This window comes from Amblyraja radiata, chromosome 7, assembly GCF_010909765.2.
Source record: "Amblyraja radiata isolate CabotCenter1 chromosome 7, sAmbRad1.1.pri, whole genome shotgun sequence".
In the NCBI taxonomy this organism is placed as follows: domain Eukaryota; kingdom Metazoa; phylum Chordata; class Chondrichthyes; order Rajiformes; family Rajidae; genus Amblyraja; species Amblyraja radiata.
The window spans coordinates 75,175,811-75,200,281 of NC_045962.1; the positions used below are offsets into that span (position 1 = coordinate 75,175,811).

General features: G+C 45.0%; 1 protein-coding gene across 5 annotated transcripts in view; it reads right to left on the reverse strand.

Annotated features, from left to right (window-relative positions):
* The window catches only part of gli2 (GLI family zinc finger 2), a 447,759-nt gene that overhangs the window by 157,556 nt on the left and 265,732 nt on the right, over positions 1–24,471 (reverse strand). For all 5 annotated transcript variants that reach the window (XM_033024822.1, XM_033024823.1, XM_033024826.1 and 2 more), the window contains one exon: positions 2,983–3,088. In XM_033024822.1, coding sequence (XP_032880713.1) covers positions 2,983–3,088 — 106 coding nt within the window. The remainder of the gene's footprint in view (positions 1–2,982; positions 3,089–24,471) is intronic.

Sequence of the window (24,471 nt, forward strand, 5' to 3'; positions counted from 1 at the left end):
CCTGGTCCGCCTGTGACTCCTGGCCCAGAACAATGGAATTAACTTTGAAATGTCCTAGTACACCACTCAGCGCAGGGCGGCACATCTGTGGTGTTGCTGCCTTACAGTGCCAGAGACCCGGGTTCAATCCTGACTATAGACACTGTCTGTACAGAGTTTGTACGTTCTCCCTGTGACCGAGTGCTTTGGTTTCCTCCCAAACTCCAAGGACGTACAGGTTTGTAGGTTAATTGGCTTCCGTAAAAATTGTAAATTGTCCCTAGTGTGTAGGATAGTGCTTGTGTACAGGGGGGGGGGGGGTGGGGGGGTGAGCACTGGTCTTCGCGGACTCGGTGGGCCGAAGGGCCTGATTCCACACTGTATCCCTGAAGTCTACAGTAAAGTCAAAGGCAATTCAGGATAGGCAGCAAATGCTGCCCTTGTCAGAGACATCCACACTGGTGAAATAACCCAAGTAGAATTGATGTATCGAGGTTGGAGACACAGGCAGGCTGAATGTAGAAGTGAGCTGTCTTGAACGAGTTGTGACTCTTTATGGAAATTTTGCTTATTTAAATTCCATTGACTGTGACAGTAAATAATTGCTGATTAAATTGCTCATGACGTTTCTGTATCCTTAACAGTGGGCAGGGGCAGCAGTCCAATATGTGCTAGTGTTTATACGATGGTCTCTGGCTCACAACCCAAATGGGCTTATATGGCCTTCGTTATTTAGCTTATGTAACCATCGAGTTACATTTCTGTGAGTTTAGGCATGGGCATGTGTGCATGTGTGTGACTAAATCATCAAATATAGGTGCCCATGAAACTCTGTTTGCCAAATAACATGTTTATGTCCATCAGCAGAATTTTAACTCCGTCCCATCAGATTAAATGGATTTACTCCATTAAAGGACTCTATTGCTCTTTTCATACTAATGTGACAACTTTCTTGAAATGAAAGATTCATCTCCCAAACAATGCTGCAGACAACCCAGGATGAAACCCGTAGGGACATTAATAATAGGGGAAGAAATTGTTAGCTTTAAAAAACAACACAGGGGATGCAACACCTGTCCCCATACCTCCTCCCTCAACTCTGCCCAGGAACTCCGACAGTCCATTGAGGTTAGGCAGAGGGTCACTTCCACCTCCTCCAACCTCATTTACTTTATCGGCTGTTCCAAGTGTGGACTCCTATATATCAGCGAGGCCAAGCACAGACTGGGCGATCGTTCCGCTGGACGCCTACGCTCAGTCCGCCGTGGCCTACAAGATCTCCCGGTTGCAAATCACTTTAATTTTCAGTGGTGAATTAACCTAGCAACTCAATTGCAGTGAAAGGTAGAGTAGACGCAAGAAGTTGTATTGTCTACACTTGCTCCTGTTTTGCACATTGACAGGTCACCCACACAGAGAACATGCAAGGAAATTAAAGGTTACCTCACGATGATGACAACATTGCTTTAATCATTTAAGACATTGCTATAAAGCATTAGGAAAAACATAAACAACACAACACAAACAAAGAAGCAATGAAGTACTTCCTTTTCGATCAACTGGTGCTAATTCGGGTGTTTTGAGAGAATGGGTGCTCTCTAAAACCAGGTCTGCCAACTTACTCATCATGTCTTGGAAGGGACTGCAGATGCTGGTTAAAACCGAAGACAAGACACAAAATGCTGGAGTAACTCAACGGGACAGGCAGCATCTCTGGAGAGAAGGAATGAGTGACATTTCAGGTCGAGAACTTTCTTCCGACCCATGCTTTCTCATCTTAGCAGATTTGCGGTATTAAGTACTTGGGTAAACAAGGCCATCCATCTCTGAGAAGCTTAAAAGAAATACTACTAGCTAACATGAGCAGTCCACAAACAGCCATCAGGAGAAGCCTGCAAGTCCAGGATAAAATTCTGGCCCTTCCTTGGAGAAGGTGTACAGACTGGATAGCAACAAGATTACAGACCTCCTTGGCTTTTCCAGGCTAAGGAGTTGAACGACACCAGGACTTTGTATTCTGGTGCATAGCGCTCAGATTTATTCTCAGGGAAGAGCTTGGATTGTGACAACCATCATGGTTAAACAGTACTCCTACAATTTAGGAGGATATACAAGGTGCAGGAAAAACTAAAATCATGAGTAACGGAGATTTCTCCACACTTGAGGCGTGTATGGCACGTGCAAGGAGTGCTGGAGGAACTCAAGGGGTCAGGTGGTATCTGTGGAGGGAATGGACAGAGGATTATCCAACTCAGGACCCATCCTCATTCAGACTGTTGACGATAATTTGAGTCGGGTTTTGGGTTGGGACCTTCCACAGAACTTCACTGAGTTCCTCCAGCTCACGAGTCCAGCACCCTGCAGCCTCTTGTGTCCTCCTTTTTGTTTCGAGCAGAGTAAACAACCTGACATTTCCAGCCATTGTACTCCAGCAAACATTTGTCCACTCACTCACTCAATCTATCCCTATCCCCTCGCACATTCTTTACATCCTGCTCCCAAACCAGCCATCTTTGTATCATCACCAAATCACACTATAAGGCTGTCAGACTATTCCCGTAGGTTATTAATACAGATCATAAATAGCTGAAACCTCAGCACTGATAACTGAACATTATAGAACGTAGAACAGTACAGCACAGGAACTGGCTCTTCGGCCCACAATGTTTGTGCCGAACATGATGTCAGTTAAACTGATCTCTTCTGTCTCTACATGATCGATGCCTCTCTATGCCATGAACTTCCATGTGCCTATCTTAAAGCCTCATAAACAACACTATCAAATCTGTCCACCCCCACCAAGCCTGGCATGGTGTTCCAGGCCCCCACCACTCTCTGTGTAAACCCATTAAACTTTTCCCAGGAAAGTGAGAAAGGAGTCACCAATTTGGAGTGGGACAATGGGAAATATTGAGTAGCCCCTCAAGGCCTTTTGTGCGTCCTTTCAGTGGAAGAGTGAGAATGGTGGCAGCGTACAGTCGGCGAGCTCGAGTCCCCACCTACCCGTGAATGGCGTGGATAGAGTGCGGCTCGTAATGGTACCTTCCCTCGTGATGCCGCATGTCGATGGGTATCGGCGTGTGGAACGCCGGGAAGATGTGGTGCGAGGCTGAAACAAATAAAGAAGATGAGACATTAGGAAAAAGGTGCTGCAGCAACAAAATAAAAAGAATTGTTAAAAAAAAAAAAAGTTAAAAGGCAATGTCTTCCACAAAGCTGTAGATGTTTCGGAGCAAGAACGTGTTCAGCAAAAAGAAAGATAAGGACCTTCATCTTCGCTATTGGCTCAATCAGACAAGAGAAGCTGAATGAATAAATAATCAAAGTCATTCACTGCAGCGTTCCTACATCACAAACATTAAAGGCCTCCAACTGGGTTTCTGACAAAGACCTGCAGCTACACATGCTTTGAACTCTAAAAGATGGCAGGAAGTGTGAAAGAAGCCGGAGCGAGGGACACGAAACAGAACATGACAGGGCTGGGAGTGCGGAATCACAGGTCGGAATGAGTGCCGACTACAGCAGCAGGTCTTGTGCTGTGGGTGGAAGGGCTGTGTGTGTGGGGGGGGGGGGGGGGGGGTTGGGTTGAGGGGTTTGGGGGTGGGGCGTGGGGGGGGGGGTAGAGGGCAGATAGGGAAAGCTGGTCTGGCATAGTGGACCAGGGTGTTTGTACGGCACAGGGTTGCGAGGACAAACAAAGCCAGTGTGACTGGCTTCTACACAGGCCGATGATGCCGAAATCTTCGGGGGATTAAGCGCAAGGACTTCAAACTTATCACATTCAAAAAAATTACATCAAGCGCAGGCCAATTACGCCTGGAATAGTATGTGAGTTTCAGCACATCTCATCTGAAGTGGCTGCAAAGTAAATTACAGCCCCCTGTCAACTCTTCCTTGCTTCTGACCATACTTCAGATGATGACTACCCTTTGGTTATTGAAATTGCTGAAGCAGAGCCAAATGTATTAGAATCCCCCAGCTTTTCATTTATCATACAATCTCCTGCTTTGATAGTTGAGTAAACTGTGCTCAGCTCAGTGTTAACGTTTACCTGTCAATGTGCAATCCATGTGCAGAGACTGACAGCCATCTTAATCACAAACAGCAGCTCAATCAGTCTTTACATAAGGTTGAAAAATTTAGCATTAGGTTTCTCTCTCTTTTGTGCAGTATGAGAGATAGGGTGCGTTTGCAGATATGGGACAAAAGGCTCGATATTTCTGGATTTGTTAGGCCTGTTCTGATGTGGTTTGAAATTTCCCAGTGTGGGGCCAAATATTCTGACATCAGGTAATAAGAAAAGGCATGAAGTGAGAAAGAAAGGGCAAAGGCTTCAGTGACGAAGATAGCTCTATTTTATGTCAAATACATTGTGCTGATCGTAAACTGGATTTCACTTGTACTAAATTTCACACTTTTCTGCTGAATGATGCTAGATTCATACGTTCTGCTGCCCTGCTGTCGAACAGGCAGACCAAGTTGCCCCTATAGGTTCTGCAGCCTGAACCGTATCGGACAAATTGGCTCTGGCTTTGACAAGTCAGGCACGGGATGCTTTAGGGATGCGCCGGGCAACCAGAATAATGGGTCTCTGTTTGGCTGCACCAGCCACTAAGTGGGTGCGAGCCACGGGGCTTTATTTAACTCGTGGCTGAAGTTAATGCACCATTAATAACGGTCTGAGTGAATGACGAGAGAGAGTTGCCCTCATGGAAACCGGGAGCAGGGGAAACACTGGCTGCCACTAGGAGACTGAACTAAGTTGTGATGCTTGATTGGACCCAGAGCAAATGCTGCCGTGGTGGAATTCAGCGAGTAGAGGTAACACGCCGGCTGGTAACACTCTCATGGTTCCACACTGCGTTAACGGATTCAGTCTGAAGAATAATGCTCAGCCTGAAGAAGGGTCTCGACACGAACCGTCACCTATTCCTTTGCTCCAGGGATGCTACCCGACCTGCTGGATTTAGTTGAGTTTAGCTTGGTTTAGATATACATCGTGGAAAACAGGCCCTTCGGCCAACCGAGTCCGACCGACCAGCGATCCCTACTATCCTGCACACACTAGGAACAATTTACATTTACACCGAGCCAATTAACCTACAAACCTGTGTGTCTTGGGAGGAAACCAAAGATCTCAGAGAAAACTCACATGGTCACGGGGAGAATGTACAAACTCCGCACAGGATCAAACCCGGGTCTCTGGCACTGTAACTCTACCACTGTAACTCTACCACTGTGCCACCATGCCGCACTCCAGCATTTTGTGTTTATCTTCAAGATAAGCTTCCTTCAGCTTAGAACATAGAACAGTACATCACAACACCAGGCCCTTCGACCCACAACATTTTGTGTCTATCTTTGATATAAACCAGCATCCGAAGTTCCTTGTTATTAAATCCTAAGTCCTTGAATTCCTTCCCTGAACCTCTTTGCCTTTCTACCTCTCTATGGTCCTTTAAAATGTTCCTTATAATCCACCAGTTTGACTGAACTTGATCTGTTCTGCCCCAACATCTTATACGACTTGCTATCAACTTTGAAACCTTTGCAATTCTCCACCTAAGAGCTGTCATTGAGTATAGACAAGTGAGAGTTCAATAAACATTTGAATCGTAAGAGAATCAAGGTGTTTGGGGTTACTGGAGAAAAGGCTGTTGAGTTAAAATATCAGCCAGGTCTTGTTTAATGACAGAATAAGCAGAAGGGGGGGGACCAAGTGGCCTATTCCAGCTTCAATTTCTTATAGTATTGGTCCTGTAAAATGTTTTGGGGCACATAATTATATTAAAGTTGAAAAAGAAATGGAAGAATTTGTTATAAAATGTTTAAAAACAAATGTGTTTATGTACTGCTGGATTATTAATATTATAATTTTGGCAAACAAAACGAATTAAATTTCAAGGTTTTAAGATTTTACTATATAGAAAGATTTTACTTCATGGATTTTTAACCCTGTCATAGCTCGGTCGAAGAGCAGGAACAGGGGGAGCAGTGAGAGAGTGTCTCACAGAGCTCCCGGTTGCAAGAAGAGACCTTCTTCAAGGTAGCCATACGGTGAGGAGGTTTTACAATGGTGCTGTAAAATGGAGTCTGAAGAAGGGTTCCGACCCGAAATGTCGTTTGTCCATTCACTCCACACATGTCACCTGACCTGCTGTTTTGTTTTGTTTCATTCTCACAGTATAGATCCTTCCTAGGCATTCACCAATAACTCGTAGAAAATAAAACAATCTTTTGGTGAGAACAAAGCAGAAATTAGTGCGGGTGTCAGGGGTTCTGGGGAGAAGGCAGGAGGATGGGGTTGAGAGGGAAAGATAGATCAGCCTTGATTGAATGGCAGAGTAGACTGGATGGGCCAAAAGGTCTAATTCGACTCCTATAACTTGTGATCTTATGAAATCAAAGCAATTTATTGTCTGAACAATGGGGGTTATTTAACTAAGAACCCAATAATCTCTCAGGTGGACGTTATAATATCAAATAGCACTATTTTGGAGAGAAAAAGATTGCAGGGATTATTCCCAGTGTAGTGATCAATATTTATCGCCCCTGTCCAAAATCACAAAAATTCTGATTTTTTGGGCATGAGGGAGTTTGCTGTACACAAAGTGAGATTTGTGAGATTTCTGTGGTAGAGGCAGATACCATAGTGACATTTAAGAGGCTTTTAGATAGGCAAGATAAAGGGATATGGTTCATGTACAGGCAGAAGAGATCAGATTAACATGCCAAGATGTTTGGCACAAACATCGAGGGCCGTAGGGCCCTTTATTGTGCTGTACTGTTCTATGTTCTAACCTGAACTAAATCACCCCCCCCCCTCATTTTCAAATCTACAGGAACATCTTACTCAAGCTTTTTGAGAGAGTTCCTGCTTTCCCCAATCCTTTGGGTGAAAATCAGATGATGTTAGGTGAAATCATGCTTTCATTCCCATCATTTTCAGTTGGTTCTACATTACTTCATAGATCCTCTGAATTCTAGACCAGTCTGACTTGAGAATTAGGGGACAGAAGTTTAGGGGTAACATGAGGGGGAACTTCTTTACTCAGAGAGTGGTGGCTGTGTGGAATGAGCTTCCAGTGAAGGTGGTGGAGGCAGGTTCGTTTTTATCATTTAAAAATAAATTGGATAGTTATATGGACGGGAAAGGAATGGAGGGTTATGGTCTGAGTGCAGGTATATGGGACTAGGGGAGAATACGTGTTCGGCACGGACTAGAAGGGTCGAGATGGTCTGTTTCCGTGCTGTAATTGTTATATGGTTATATGGTTATATGAGTTGGGCCAAAGGTTCTGTTTCCATGCTGTGCAACTCAAATTAAGCCTGGCTTTTTGCAAATCGACCATAACTTTTTAGCCAACAACAGGATGGACAGTGGTCTACATAGAGTCATAGAGCGTGGAAACAGGCTCTTCGGCCCAACTTGCCCCACACCAACCAACATGTCCCATCTACACTAGTCGCCCCTATCTGCATTTGGCTCATATCCCTCTAAACCTATCCTATCCATGTGCCTGTCTAAATGGTTTAAAACTTACTTGTAACACTTTCTCCAAGAAATTCTCTCTCCAAGAAAGATTTGGTCGTTGCTTCACTCCCCCTCTCCTTTTATCCAGTAATCCAGATTAGAGGCTCACCCTCTGATCAATATCACAATTAAACTGGCCAATATATTGCTCCATGGCATTCCACAGCACAGTACTAACGAAACACTTCAGAATTTAGCTTAAAGCCACGTCGTGTTGAGCGAGCTCCAGTCACATTCTGATTTCAGAAGGCCATTTATCAGTCTCAGATTTCCGAATAGCACAAATCAGTTTGATTAACTGCCCGAGGTCACAGGTCACTGAGCACCTGTCGCCGTGCCGACCTGAGATAGGCCGAGGCGGAATTCAGAAACAATTCTTAACCCTTTCATGCAAAAAAAACCCTAATCTATTGACCTAAGAGATGAACAACAAAAGAAAACCCAAACACAATAGAAGAGCTAGTTGGAATTGAAGCAATTTTCCCTCCTGTTTATTCTGAGTGGCCAGTTTGACCAAGAACTAAACAATGTATTTTTGGCAATGTTTTGCTTTGTAGATGCCATCTAATCAATTTAATTTAAAAAATCTATTGCACTTACACGGTAAATGAACATTTGGAAAATGTTTCGACTAATTCTGGCAACAACAGCAGTTTGTTTTCTCTCAGGTTTAATGAATACAGTGGTTTGTTTCAAAGTGGGGAGGTCTGAACTCCAGTTTTCACATGTACATACTTTGGCACACGTTGGTTACTAGAACCGTAGAAGGTAGAAACAAGAGACTACAGATGCTGGTTTACTAAGCAAAGGCACAAAATGCTGGAGTAACTCAGCGGGTCAGGCAGCATCCCTGGTGAACATAGATAGATGACGTTTCGGGTTGGGACCTTTAGAGTCATAAAGTCATGCTTTGTGGAAACAGGCTCTTCGGCCCAACTTGCCCACACCGAACAACATGTCCCATGTACACTACTCCCACTTGCCTGCATTTGGCCCATATCCCTGTAAGCCTGGTCAACGAGTAGTATTATGGTTATATTGCTCAGAAGGGCTGGCAAGCTTGGTGATTTAAACGAGAGCTGGATTAAGAGCTACCTCAGAGGGGATGTACCCTGGATCATTATGCCGAGATGTGCTTGGAAGAGTTCTTCAAGTGTGCACACTTGATATAATAATGTACAGAAAACACTGGACTAATAGAACCACTGCAAACTTTGTGAATCTTACAACTTTAAAAGTGTTTGATGTCTCTATAAAATGATACTATATAAGCTGAGCCCATAGGCTGTCCAGACTTCAGGGTGCTTGAGATATTGTGTGCAAAAGGTGCAGTGCTGGAGGTCAGATAGCCACGGCATTTGAATGATCAGCTTCTGGTGAAGCAACATACAGTTGTTATTACTTTGAAACTTGTATTGTTCATATCATGGGAAAGTGCCCCATCGCACAAATTCCCCATACCAACTTTACTAATATAAGTTTCAATGGTGGCATCGCTGGCATTTGGGTGGCACGGTGGAGTTGCTGCCTTAAAGCACTTGCAACGCCAGAGGTCCGAGTTCGATCCTGACTACGGGTGCTTGCCTGTACGGAGTTTGTACATCCTCCCCGTGACCTGCGTGGGTTTTCTCCGGTATCCTACCACACTCCAAAGACGTACAGATTTGTCGGCTAATTGGCTTGGAAAATTGAAAATTGTCCCCAGTGTGTGTAGGATTGTGTAATTATGCGGAAATCGCTGGTCGGCGCGGACTCGGAGGGCCGAAGGGCCTGTGTCCATGCTAAAATTAAAATTAAATTAAATATAGAAACATAGGGAGTAGGTGCCTAGTGACTATTCGTCCCTTCAAGCCAGCACCGCCATTCAATATGATCATGGCTGATCATCAAGAATCAATGCGCTCTTCATGCTTTTTCCCCATATCCCTTGATTCCGTTAGCCCTAAGAGCTAAATCTAACTCCATCCAGTGAATTGGCCTCCACTGCCTTCTGTGGCAGAGAATTCCACAGATTCACAACTCTCTGGGTGAAAACGTTTTTCCTCATCTCAGTTCTAAATGGCCTACCCCTTATTCTTAAACTGTGACCCCCTGGTTCTGGACTCCCTCAACATCAGGAGCATTTTTCCTGCATCTAGCCTGTCCAATCCCTTAAGAATGTTATATGTTTCTATAAGATCCCCTTTCTTTTTTTTTCTCACTTAAATTTTTATTGATTTTTAAGAGATATATACAAAACAGTGCATCACCATCACCATAAATAAAACAAAGTAAGAAAAACAGCAATCAAAATATAAAAATAAGTAGATAGGGGAAAAAAATAAATAAAGTAGACAAATAAAAAAATTGGAATAAGATTGCCTTTCATCCTTCTAAATTCCAGCGAACACATCATGGGAATACCATAAATATCATGGGAAAGTGCCGCATCACACAAATTCCCCGTGCCGACTTTGCTAAAATGAGCTTCAATGCTGGAATTAGGGTCCCACGTTATCATTGCAAAGTAGGACACTGGTGCTCATGCTCTAGACTGGTGCTCACGGGGGCATCTCATTCTGCATTACCCGCCTCAGTTCCTGCCTCTTGTCCAGACTGCCCTCCAGGGTTATAAATAGATTACAGGCTGGTGGAAAATAAAGCAGAAAGACATTCCTTCAAGTAAGAACACGTGTTGAAGCAGTAAATTAAGCCACGTTTCACACTTAACCATCAGCAAACGGCATTGTTTATTAAAGTTGCCAGACCAGCGTGAAGAGACTTGTACCAGACACTACATATTTTAAACCTAACTGGATTAAGAATTACTGCCTTCAATGTTAAGACAGGGCCAATATAATAATGTTAAATATCAGACACCTTTCTTCGTTAGTCCTTATTTTACATGAATTTACGACAGAAAATCAAACAATTCCAGCAAACATTTTTTAGTATTAATTTGATGGTTAACCAGACACTGTGGCTAATGGATAGACACAAAATGCTGGTGACTCAGTGGGCCAGGCAGCATCTCTGGAGAGAAGGAATGGGTGACGCTTCGGTTCGAGACCCTTCGTCAGACTTCTCTACAAGAGATGCAGCTGGTCCCGCTGAGTTACTCCAGCATTTTATATCTATCTACGGTGTAAACCAGCATCTGTAGTTCCTCCAGATTCAGATTCAGATTCAATCTTTATTGTCATTGTGCAGTGTACAGTACAGAGACAACGAAATGCAGTTAGCATCTCACCCAGAAGAGCGAACATAGAACAATGAGCAATAAAATATATATAGACGTACATACAGTAGTAGTAGTGCATTTTTATGGGGGAAGGGGTGTCCGGGAGGGGGGGGGGGGGGGAAGGGGGTGACTGGCAATCACCAAGGTGCAGAGTTAAGTAGTGTAACAGCCGCAGTGCTACACTACAACTTCCTACACAATGTTGCAAACACCCTTGTTTTATGGACAATTATAGATGTCACCACAAACATTCTTCATGTTAAGGCTAACCTTAAAAGCAGAGCTGACTGAATCAAAATCAAGGATTTAAATTTTTAGATTCCATGCTAATGGAGAAAGCAGTAGACACACGTAACTGCAGATGCGGGTTTACAAAAAAAAGACACAAAGTGCAGGAGTCTCCAGAGATGCTGCCTGACCTGGTGAGTTACCCTAGCACTTTGTATCTTAAGAAGGTTGAGTCGGCCAAGTCAATTCAGTTCTACCAACAAAGTACGACGGGATAAAATAAAGTTCTTCAAACTACATTTTTCGTTGTGATTAGTTAGTCCGTGAAGAACGAGAGAAAAATACATAGAAATCGATTGCTCTTAAATTTTCCTCTTAGTGTAACGCCAGATTTAAACGAGTTCCCTCTGCGGGAACTTTAAAGCCAGCAAAACAGAAAGGAAATTCCTGACAAGGAGAGATCCTGTTAGTGATCTCTTTAAAACTTGAGACTTCGCAGACCGTCCGCGGTGGGTTCGCAAACCCCGCGATCAGGGAGCTTGATGGAGCAACCTCAGTTCATCACCCAGACAGCTCCATTGTTCTGGATTATAAAGATGAACAAAAGCGAAGCACTCTCGCGAGTTCAAGGGTTACATTTACCTGATTTACCAGGGCAAATCCCCCGTGGCATTCGCAAATGGAATGCTCGAGAAGAGCCCGCCCGCTCGAGGATAGCGGCTGCAAGCTTGAAACCTCAAAACTTTATGCAAAAATTGTGCCACTCTATGTTGGCCCATCAATAGCCTGTCCCGTTTCCAGTACAGAAAATAGGTTAAACACTGTAACCTACAGTGAAGTAGGTCCAGTGTATTAAACTGCCACTGTGTGCAAGACTTACGCCCAATTGTTTTTAGTTTAGTTTAGTTTAGAGACGCAGTGCAGAAACTCTCCCTTCGGCCCATCGAGTCCGCGCTGACCAGCAATCCCCGCACAATTGCATTATCCTAGGGACTAGGACCACACTAGGGACAATTTACAATTGCCTACAAACCTGTACGTCTTTGGAGGGTGGGGGGAAACCGGAGCACCCAGAGAAAACCCACGCAGTTTACGGGGAGAATGTACAAACTCCATACAGTCAGGATCGTACCCGGGTCTCTGGCGCTGTAAGGCAGCAGCACTATAGCTGCGCCACCGTGCCTCCCTGCACAAAAATGTCAACGATGATGAGGTTTGGAGCTGCTCCAGTGTGGTTTGCACACTCTGAGATGCACTAAAAGAGGATGTGTGCATTTCCTGATGGGAATTCATCATCACCGAGTCTTTGCTGTGCTGTGCATAGGTACGCTCATCATCAGGACAAAATTATGAGAGGAATAGATCAGGTAGACACACTGAGTCTCTTGGCCAGGGTAGGGGAAACAAGAATCAGAGAACATAGGTTTAGGGTGAAGGAAGGGGAGAAAGATTTACCAGGAACTTGAGGGGTAACATGTTCACACGAAGGGCAGTGGGTGTATGGAACGAGCTGCCGGTGGATCTAATTGAGGCAGGTACTATCGCAACGTTTAAGACAGGTACATGGATAGGACAGGTTAGGGGGATATTGGCCAAATGCAGGCAGGTGCAACACGTGTAGATGGGACATATTGGTGGGTGTGGGCAAGTTGGGCCGAACGACCTGTTTCCACGCTGTATGACTCGGTGACCTTAAGGAAAGCATTCCTACAGCCGCCATAGATAAGCTACAAAAGAGACAAACCACGAGGGAGGGGCGACATCAGGATTATCAGTGTGCGTATGTATGTCTGTGTACGTGTGTGCTGGCATGTGACATGCCCCTTCACAATCTCTTGTCCCGATAGAGTCCTGGACTCCAAGCCATGGGAAGGTGCGGAATGATCAGTGAAGTAGTTATCGCGACGTGAAGTGCCGAAGGACGATAAGATAAAACACAAACGAATAATGAGTAGGAAGAAAAGCTGAAGGTAGAATGAGTCTAACATTATATGGATGTAGAACAGAACTTTGCAATCGGCGTCGCAAGTGGAATTTCAACCTAATATGTTCCTTAATTTTATGCAACAATTCGGCACAAAAATCATAGGTGCACCAGTGTATACGCTACGATAGAACTTTATTTATCCCAGAAGGGAAATTGGTCTGCCAACAATCATAAAACACAATAAGATGCATGAAACATGAAAATAAAGTGAAGAGTGGAAAGTTCAGGATTGGGGATGTGCAAAGATTGGGGAGGGGGAAGGAGAGTCCATCTACCCCATCACAGAAGGAGGAGAGGGAGTCGTACAGTTTGATGGCCACAGGGAAAAGGGATCTCACGAGGCGTTCAGTGCCTGTGATGGTAGAAATGGGTGTTTGTTGGATGACGATACGATAGAACTTTATTCATCCCCGGAGGGAAATTGGTCTCCCAACAGTCACAGCGAACAACAAGGTACACGAAAACTTGAAATTAAAATTCAATTAAAAGCGAAAAAAAGGAAAAAAACAAGCGACTGTTGGCTGGCTGGCTGTCGTGTGCACAGCGCCTTCACCGGAACGAACGTGAACTCGTGGAAGTTGCGTGATTGATGCAGGGAATGTTGCATTGTGAATAGTGCAGAGAAATGCTGAGGCTCCATTTCCCGATAGACATGAATTCACGCAGAAATGATCAGCACAATCCAATGTGGGTAAAAACATTCCTATGTGCTCGTGAAAAACAGGTTCCAATTGATCCAATTACTAGGCATTTGCTTTTAAAATGCAACGGAATTCCTTGTTTTCACGTACAATGAAGAGGGAGGGGGTGAGATCAGTACATCTTCATTTCCACAATAGACGCACTTTTTTGCAAGTGTCCTGTACTTCAACCTCACCAGGAAGTAGCCAGACAATAATAATATCCTACGGGGCAGACTCTTAGTGTAATTAAATAGCTTTAGTGGCTCAATTGCAGAACAGAGGAAATGAGACCCATACAGGAAATTCCGGCAGAATAAGCTGGCATCTGTCCTAACAATACATGAAATGACTGCATGCACCAGGTCAGTTTCAGATCAAGGTAGCCTCATGCAGCAGCTCTTTGCTGCCTGCACCGGTTGCAGAGTTTTTTACCAAAACTTTATGAAAGATTCCCATTACCAGTTAAAATTAAAATGTATACCATTATTAGACCGATTATTAGAACTAGATGCATTTAAAAACACACCAATGGGCTCTTGTGCATTATTTAACATCTGTGCTTCTTGAAGTCAAAGCAAATGGAGCCCTTATTGTATTTTTTTTTAATGAATTCATATGGTACCTTTATTTTGGCAGGTTTTTCACGTATTATAGAAAATGTAACTCTAAACTACATAAGAAATGGAAGACCGGATTTATTGAGATAGGAAGCTTTCAGCAACATTGTAAAGACATAGACAAATGGAGAGGATAGTTGGTGGTACTTTATGGCCACAGGTACCCAAGTACAGTGAAATTATTTTTCTTGCATATAGTCATAGAGTCATCGAGTGATACAGTGTGGAAACAGGCCCTTCGGCCCAACTTGCCCACACCGGCCAACAATGTCCTAGCTACACTAATCCCACCTGCCTGCACTTGGTCCATATCCCTCCAAACCTGTCTTGTCCATGGTACACAATAGCTTTAGTGGCTCAATTGCAGAACAGAGGAAATGAGACCCATACAGGAAATTCCGGCAGAATAAGCTGGCATCTGTCCTAACAATACATGAAATGACTGGGGGCGCCAGGTCAGTTTCAGGTCAAGGTAGCCTCACGTCCCATGTACCTGTCCAACTATTTCTTAAACGTTGGGATAGTCCCAGCCTCAACTACCTCATCTGGCAGCTTGTTCCACACACCTACCACCCTTTGTGTGAAAAAGTTAACCATTGGATTCCTATTAAATCTTTTCCCCTTCACATTGAACCTATGTCATCTGGTCCTAGATTCCCCAACTCTGGGCAAGAGACTCTGTGCATCAACCCGATCTATTCCTCACATGATTTTATACACCTCTATAAAATTACCCCTCATCCTCCTCCGCTCCTAGGAATAGAGACCCAGCCTACTCAACCTCTCCCTATAGCTCACACCTTCTAGCCCTGGCAACATCCTCGTAAATCTTCTCTGAACCCTTTCAAGCTTGACAATATCTCTCCTATAACATGGTGCCCAGAACTGAACGCAATATTCTAAATACTGTTCAGTAATAATCCTGCCCTACATTAGGCACAATCATACTATGTATAAGAGTGTAAGGTAGTAGACCATACTGAGTCCGTGCACAAGAGCTGCCGCATTTTAGGTGCCATCTTGTACTCTTCAAGTCCCGAAATGTTTTATAAATGTTAGAGTCCTAACTTGACCATGAAGACCCGTTGTCCTGGTGACGGCACTGGGTCAGAGGCTTGCGGAGCAAGGAGAACCAATGGGCCAGGCAGACGAATGCACGGCCAGCAATGGAGAAGCCAGCAAATATCAGTTCTTACAAGAGGTCAGACCTAGAAGGATTGAAGTGAGGGAGGTGCGAGGCTACAGAACAGTAAATGAGAGCACAAAATGACGGCAATACTCAGCAATGTTGGCAACGTCTGCAGGGAGAAGCAGAATTTTTCAGATTGATGAGCTGTTTAATGGTTTCATGACATTCCTGCTGCTGCTATCATAGATGAATTCAAGGGAAAGTTCTCTCTTCGGCCATGCTGCGAGTCAAAAGATCACTTCAGAAACCATAGTCGAGGCTGGTGCTTCAGTGCAGTATTGTGGGGATGTTCTTTTTTATTGTACCGCTGCTGGCAAGTTCATTTCACTGCACTTCATTGTGTATGTGTGAGACAAATAAATCTGACTATTGACTAAAATAATTGCAAATGCTCCCTCTGTCTTTTGAACAAGACCTTAAATCAAGAAATTTCGCTCACCCTTAAGTAGATGTAAATGTTTGCACAACACTGTTCAAAGAGCAGGGAAATATTATCCATAACCAAAATCATATACTATTATTTTAACCAGTCATTATCCCAAAGCTGTGGGTGGAATTTGTCACTTCTTTACTTTACAACAGTTCGGCACGGTGGCGTAGTAGCAGAGGTACGGCCTTTACGGCGCCAGAGACTCGGGTTCAATCCCGATTCAGTGCCACAGAAGGCTGGGGAGGCCAAGACAATGGACATTTTAAGATAGAGATTAGGCCAGGTGTCGGGGTTATGGGGCGAAGGCAGGAGAATGGGGTTGAGAGGAAAATATGGATCAGCCATGACTGAATGGTGGAGTAGACTTGATGGGCCGAATGGCCTAATTCCGCTCCTATTACTCATGAACTTATGAAAAGAACAGTGCTGCAAAGGCAGCAAATTTCATTGGACATGGAGTGCTTGCATTTAAAGAAGATGCTCTATATATAGAAATCGTATTTTCTTTCATATCTATATTCCCTACCGCGTTATAGTATTCCCCACAGCAGCAGTGTGAATTCCTTCACTTCCCACATCACTCATCTTTAATCTGAGTGCAATTGATCTTGAATGAAGAATAATTCTGTGCTAAGGATTCATGACTGAAAAGCCCAAACTTCATTCCACACAGGAGGCTTTGATCCAATAGTCTGGAGAAGCTTTCATCCCCTTTAGATGTGTTGGATTTGAACAACAAGCAGCCTGCTAACCCATGGAAACCACAAGACCTCCTAGCCTCGGGCACTCGCTTTAATTTATTTATTTTCCAATGACCACGGGAATGTTAACTAGGACCTTTGTCACCCTAACCCTTCATTCATGCAAGGAACACACACACTGGCCATGCCTTCTACCTGTAAATGCAACTAGGATTCTCAGCACGCACTTTTCTTTACCCTTCTTGTCTACAATGGGCATGGTGGTAGAGTTGCTGCCTTAAGGGCCTGTCCCACGAGCATGCGACTCCATGCGGCAAGCGCGACCTAAAGGGCCTGTCCCACGAGCATGCGACTCCATGCGGCAAGCGCGACCTAAAGGGCCTGTCCCACGAGCATGCGACTCCATGCGGCAAGCGCGACCTAAAGGGCCTGTCCCACGAGCATGCGACTCCATGCGGCAAGCGTGACCTAACATGGTCGCTTTAGCCGTACAGCCTCGCGGGGCCGGTCCCACTTCGATCGCCGGAGCCGTATATGGAGTTGTGCGGAGCTGATCCCGACATCGCGCGGGGCTCCGAAAAACTGACCGTGTTCAAAAATTCCGCGCGGCAGCCGCCTCGACGCCGTGCATCACGCGCGAACTTCCCGCGGACTTCGTTCGAACTTCATGTCACTCACTCGACCTCCGCGCGGCACCCGCTTCTGGTTTGGTCGCGCTTGCCGCATGCAGACGCATGCGGCAAGCGCGACTGCATGCGGCAAGGCCCGTTACAGCCCCAGAGACCCGGGTTCCATCCTGACTACGGGTGCTTGTCTGTACGGAGTTTGTACGCTCACTCCGTCACTTGCGTGGGTTTTCTCCGGGATCTCCGGCTTCCTCCCACACTCCAAATACGTACAGGTTTGTGGGTTAATTGGCTTGGTATAATTATGCATTTCCCTAGTGTCCTTCCTGTTACAGTTTGGTTTATTGTCACGTGTACCGAGGTACAGTGAAAAGCTTTTGTTGCGTGCTATCCAGGTAGCAGAAAGACAATACATGATTTCAATCGAACCATACAGTGTACGGTGTATTCACAGTGTATTACAGTACATTTACAGTAGAGGGGAAGTATGTGCAGGATAGTGTTAATATGCGGGGATCGCTGGTCGATGGGCCGAAGGGCCTGTTTCCACGCTGTATCAACTAAACTAAACCTTAGGAAGAAGAAAGTATTATCATCCTCCCTTATCTCTGGCATGGGTCATATATCCAGGTACAGCATCCCATTGGGTACGGTGATTCCCGGCAGAAATGAAGACGACAAGGAACTACAGACGCTTAATTTGTGAGCAAAACACAAAATCTGGAGGATGTCAGCAGGTCAGGCAGCAACCCGCCTCTGTCTCATCCCTCTCCCTCTCTCCTTTTTAGATTGGTTCAAAGGGGCTTTATTTGTAACTGCACAGTGAAATTCCTACATTTACACATGCAGGCGCCGCCATTTCCACATCCAGGTCTGTCTGCCCGTGCATCCAGGATGTCCACTCAGTTCTTATTCAGGTTCTCAACCCAAAACATTGACAATCCCCCCCCCACACAAAATGGTGCTCAATGCAATCACTGTGTTCCTCCCAGCAGTCTGATTTTTGCCCAATATCCCAGCATTTGCAGTCTCTTGCATCTACAGAAAATGACTGGAACCTGGTTGAAAGTCTGCTGAAAGTTGGGCAGGACTTTGAACTACTTCGGCATAACGCTGATTCCAAGTTGCTTGAGCCTCGAGCATCATGAGTGACGAGCAGCGACTGACGTGCAAGCTGGTGGGAAAAACACAATCATCGAAAAGGAAGCAGGGAATCACCGTGTCCTGGGATAATAACAACAGTCCACCCACTTTCCCAGCTCCTCGCCATTCAACGTAAAGAGTGTAGGAAGGAACTGCAGAGGCTAGTTTAAACTGAAGATAGACACAAAAAGGTGGGGTAACTCAGCGGGACAGGCAGCATCTCTGGAGAGAAAAATCGGGTCGAGACGCTCCTTCAGGCTTCAATGTAAAGAGTTGGGCTCTTTTAAAACAGAAGAGAAACTGAGATCATATTCCACCAGACACACTGTGGCCCACAGTAATGTGGAAAGGAGGCAAAACTGTTCCCTCAGAAAACATTTTTAACAACTTTTATTCTGCACAGAAAGTTCCAACCAATCTGCCAGTCGGGAAAAGAATACTCTCGTTTGCAAATCACATGGGAATCTGCGGCAGACAGCTCCTTATGTAAATATTTGTCTGTTCTTTAGGAAGGTAGCAACACACGTCTGCTTCTATTATTCCGTGTTTGTGAATCATCAGTGTTAATGCCCTCGGCGCAAAAATGCTCAAAGGAACAGTTTATACGAGAGATGTATTGAGACAGCCAGCAACGTCAATTCTGGACAAAAGAACGAAAATACATAATTGAGCGCCACGGCTTTCAAAGTGACAGTTTGGAGCTGTAGGAGCAGGCAAGTTGTTACACACCCCTTTTACCCACCCAACGGCAGGAAGGATGAGTTTGCGGATGCAAACGATTAGCTGAAAGAAGCACGGACACAACAGATACTGTTTCCACTTTTTAAAATAAGGCACCAAGTGCTGGAGGAATTCCACGGGTCAGGCAGCATATCTGGAGAGGAGTCAAGAGTGTTTTATTGTCATATGTCCCAGATAGAGCAATGAAATTCTTACTTGCTGCAGCACAACAGAATATGCAAACATAGTATGTTATGACAAACGAGCGAGAGAAAGGAACAGAGAAAAGGTAACATTTTGGGTCAGGACCCTTCTTCAGAATGATCAAAAGCGTCACCTATTCACGTTCTCCCGAGTTGCTGTCTTTCCTTGGATGAATTATGAAATAGGGTTTCGACCCGAAACGTCACCTATTCACTTTCTCTGAGATGCTGTCTGACCCGCTCAGTTACTCCAACACTGTGTCTTTTTCTGTAAACAAGTATCTGCAGTTCCTTGTTTCTACATTTAGACTATTTCCACCCATCCTTCCCGCCCCCGAATCCATCAACTCCTCCGCCCTCTGGACCCACCAAATCTCGCTACCACTTGCCTTACCCAACCTTGCACCACCCGCCCCCGCCCCCCCCCCCCACCACTGTCCATACCCCAGTTGTCCTCCACAGATGCACCCTGACCCTGCTGAGTTCCTCCAACGGTCTGGGTTTTTTTGGCTCCCTAAAGTAGTCAAGTTGTCTCAAGCAAAATGAGTGGGAAGGAACTGCAGATGCTGGTTTAAACCAAAGATTAAGACTGAAGAAGGGTCTCAACCCAAAACGTCACCCATTCCTTTTCTCCATAGATGCTTTCTGACATGCTGAGTTACTCCAGCTTTTTGCGTCTATCTTCAAGCAAATGGCCATGATCATATTGAATGGTGGTGCAGGCTCGAAGCGCCTATTTTCTATGTTTCTATGTTTCAAAATGCAACTCCACTTTGTTGACATTCCTCTGTCCCAGAGTCAGAGGCATGACAAGACTTACTCCAGGAGCCCATCGTTAAAGTCTTATCATTTAATTAAAGGTGTTGAGGTCCACCCACCTCCATTTTGCTCCTCCACTGTTCCCCTTTAAGGAAGCCAAAATATTTTTGTTCAATGAATAACATCAAGAACATATTTTATTAAGTTAAAAGAGGCTCTCATGCGATCCTCTCAGGTCATAAGATGGGTGGGAAGTGCAGCACTGCCAACCTCATGCGTATATGAAACTTGCCGAGCACCTGAAGATTCAACGACTGCCTCAAGCAATTATGATAAAAAGGTGCCCCCCCCCCCCTTTGCAAACTAGCTGAGACATTTTTCTTCCTCCGTAACAAAAGCTATAGTGTGCGCTCTTACATCTTTACAGAATGAACATGCTGCAGTGCCAGAGTTAGCATAAATAACACGTGTATCTCCTCACCATGCCTTCCATCACATCCCTCCAGTTTCTCCATGTCTTAAACTGCTTATGTTCTGATGAAAGGTCGCCAACCTAACATACTAAAGATAGACACAAAGTGCTGGAGCAACTCAGCGGGTCAGGCAACATCTCTGAAGAAAAAGGATGGGTGACGTTTCGGGTTGGGACTCTTCTTCAGACACAGAACATCACCCATACTTTTTCTCCAGAGATGCTGCCCGACCTGCTGAGTTTCTCCAGCATTTTGTGTCCGTCTTCGGTATAAACCAGCATCTACCGTCTGAAGAAGGATCTCAACACGAAACGGCACCTATTCCTTTTCTTCAGAGGTGCATTTTGTGTATATCTGCAGTTCCTTTCTACAAAACCTAAATACTAACTCTGTTTTCTTTCTCTCTGCAGATCCTGCCTGACTGGCTGTATAATTTCAGCATTTTATGATTATGGTTTAATTGGAAAAACTCCTGAACTCTTAAAAGAAGCCATGCTCATTGGGTGTCTGGGTTAGATTTACATATGCAATACTATATTTGATTGTGCAAACTAATTGCCTGCTTGGGGTGCTGGATTCATTATTTATGATTCTTACCTGAAGGTTAAATCAAACATTCACATGTTTACTTATATTTGCAAATGGTCCTTCAAAACAAAATAATGCAGCAAAGAAGGTCAAAGAGCGAATGGCAAAGAATGACCTCTTCTTCTTGTGAATGAAACATAAACCAATAGAATATTTAGATCTCAAGCCGGGTGTTGAGCAGCCAAAGATTGACCAAATGTCATGAATTTCCCCCTTAATGGATGGAACAGATTTTGAGTCACAAGGAACTACAGATGCTGGAATCTAGATCATTGCACAAACCAACCTCCCTTCCATTGACTCCATTTACACCTCACGCTGCCTCAGCATAATCAAGGATGAGTTGCACCCCGGCCACTCCCTCTTCTCCCCTCTCCCCAAAAGGGATAGAAGTGTGAAAATACACACCTCCAGATTCAGGGACAGTTTCTTCCCAGCTGTTATCAGGCAACTGAACCATCCTACCAACAACTAAAGAGCAGTCCTCAACTAATATCCACCTCATTGGAGACCTTTGGACTATCTTTGATCGGACTTTACTGGCTTTATCTTGCTCCAAATGTCATTCACAACATTCCCTTTATCATGTATCTGTGCACTGTGGATGGCTCGATTGCAATCATGTATTGGCTTTCCACTGACTAGTTGGCGCACAACAAAAGCTTTTCACTGTACCTCGGTACATGTGACAATGACTAACTCAGTGGGACAGACAGCATTTTAGGAAGGAATGGACAGGGAACGTTTCAGGTCGGGACCCTTCTTCAGAGGGAAGGTGTAAAAGCTAGAATTGGTTTGCAGATTGCCAAGTTCCTTCCAGCTGACCATCCCCTTGTATCTGTGTCCTAGCCTGGCGATACATTATTTCCTTTCCGAGGTTCAGCCCTTAGTCTCAAGCTTTCGCCTTTAATGGTTTGGATGGCTTGCAACATTTCTATTCCGCCTGCATTTTGGAAACCTTTGAAAGAGGAAAGAAAAAAATAATGTGCCACTGATCAAAGCTTTGGCAAAGCCCCGGAGGTAGGCAAGATCAGGCCAGTAAAGACGATTTTCACAGAATTAACAGTTGATCTGGTGTGATGCTAAAGGTACATTAAAAAAAGAGGGGTTTTAGGAAATCTCCTTCCTGACATCAGTTCTTACAGAAACCCTAGGTCAATCAAGACACCGATCTAAGGTAGTTAGACTCTCCTTACGACTGACCTCTTTAACCATATTTTTGGATATGTCTCCTAATATTTCTTCATTTGCTTAGGAATATATTTTTCTCTATTTCGCTGCTGTGCCCAGGGCATTTTTTTCCTACAATGAAGCTGCTGCATTAGTGCGAGTTGTCAATGTTATTAAGCCACTGAGCCATGCGCTGCAGCTTTCTACTCTATTCAAAGCTGCACGAAGGCCACACTTGTATTGCCTTGCATTCCCAGAGACCTGAGTGAAAGGCCGGAATACAGTGGGTGTGGAGAGGATGTTTCCACTAGTGGGACAGCTGAGGACCAGAAGCCATAGCCTCTGAATAAAAGGTTGTACCTTTGGGAAGGAGATGAGGTGGAGATTATTGAGTCAGAGGGTGGTGAATCTGTGGACATCATTGCCACAGATGGCTGCGGAGGCCAAGTCAATGGGTATTTTAAGGTGGAGATTGGCAGATTCTTGATCAGTGAGGGTGTCAGGGGTTACGGGGAGAAGGCAGGAGAATGGGGTTGAGAGGGAAAGATAGATCAGCCATGATTGAATGGTGGGGTAGGCTTAATGGACTGGATTCTGCTCCTAGAAACTTAAGAACTTACGAATCTTCAGTTACCCTCATACAATCTTGCAGGAGTTGGCAGGGGGCTGCATCCTCAGAGGTGGGACTTCCATCTGGGTCACGAGTCACAACTGTTATTGGTGGCACAACATGGCAGCATTGTGGCACAGCTGTTCATGCTGCTACCTCACAGCTTCAGCAGCCAGGGATCAACCCTCCACATTCATGCGTTCATTACGTTCTAGGAGCAGAATTAGGCCATTCGGCCCATCAGGTCTACTCCGCCATTCTGTCACGGCTGATCTATCTTTCCCTCTCAACCTCATTCACCTGCCTTCTCCTTTCTAAAGAACAGTTTCTTCCCAGCTGTTATCAGGCATCTGAACCATCCTATCAACCACTGGGGAAAGGACCTGAGCTACCATCCACCTCAATCGAGACCCTCTGACTATCTTTAAATGGACTTTGTATAAGAAGGAACTGCTGATGCTGCTTTAAACTGAAGATAGACACAAAAAGCTGGAGTAACTCAGCGGGACAGGCAGCATCTCTGGAGAGAAGGAATGGGTGACGTTTTGGGTCGAGAGCCTTCTTCAGACTCCAGCTTTTTGTGTTTAATTGGGCTTTACTGGACTTTATCTTGCACCAAACTTTATTCCTTATATCATGCATCTGTACACTGTGGATGGCTCAATTGTAAATCATCTACTGTGTTTCTGCTGACTGGTTAGCAAGCAACAACATATTTTCACTGTACCTGGGTACAAGTGACAATAAACTAAAGTGAACCGAGAGACAACGCTGCAGAGTAATGCCCCTGTTCCACTTAGGAAACCTGAACGGAAACCTCTGGAGACTTTGCGCCCCACCCAAGGTTTCCCGGAGGTTTTTGTCAGTCTCCCTACCTGCTTCCACTACCTGCAACCTCCGGCAACCACCTGCAACCTCCGGGAACCGCACGGAAACATTGGGTGGGGCGCAAAGTCTCCAGAGGTTTCCGTTCGGGTTTCCTAAGTGGGACAGGGGCATAAGTGTAAACCTGCAGTTTTCTCCAGTTTCCTCCTGCATCCCGATGACATGGGATAGTTTGCTTTTGCATTTGGGTTTAATGACAAAGGCTGGGCAATTTGGTGGCATGTGAGTGCACTGAACCGTTCGGCACAAGAACAGGCCCTTCAGCCCACAATGTCTGTGGTGAGCACGATAGCAAGACCATCACTTATCAACCTGCACGAGACCCATAGCCCTCTGTTCCCTGCGTATCTGTAAGCCGAGCCAAAAGTCTTTTAAAATGCCGCTAACATATCTGCTTCAACCACCACCCCCGGCAGCGCATTCCAGGCACTCACCACCCTCTGTGTACACAACATGCCTTGCACATCTCCTTTAAACTTTGTCCCTCTTACCTCAAAGAATCACTGTGATGTGCTGATTTAAACATGGTGGTGATCACAGTGCTACAACAGGCAAAATGAGGGCACTGGAGAATCTGCAGAGATCCTATTAAGAAATCTGTGCTGGCAAGAGTTAGGGGAACGAGCATTAGTGCGTGAGCATATAGAAACATAGAAAATATGTGCAGGAGTAGGCCATTCGGCCCTTCGAGCCTGCACCGCCATTCAATATGATCATGGCTGATCA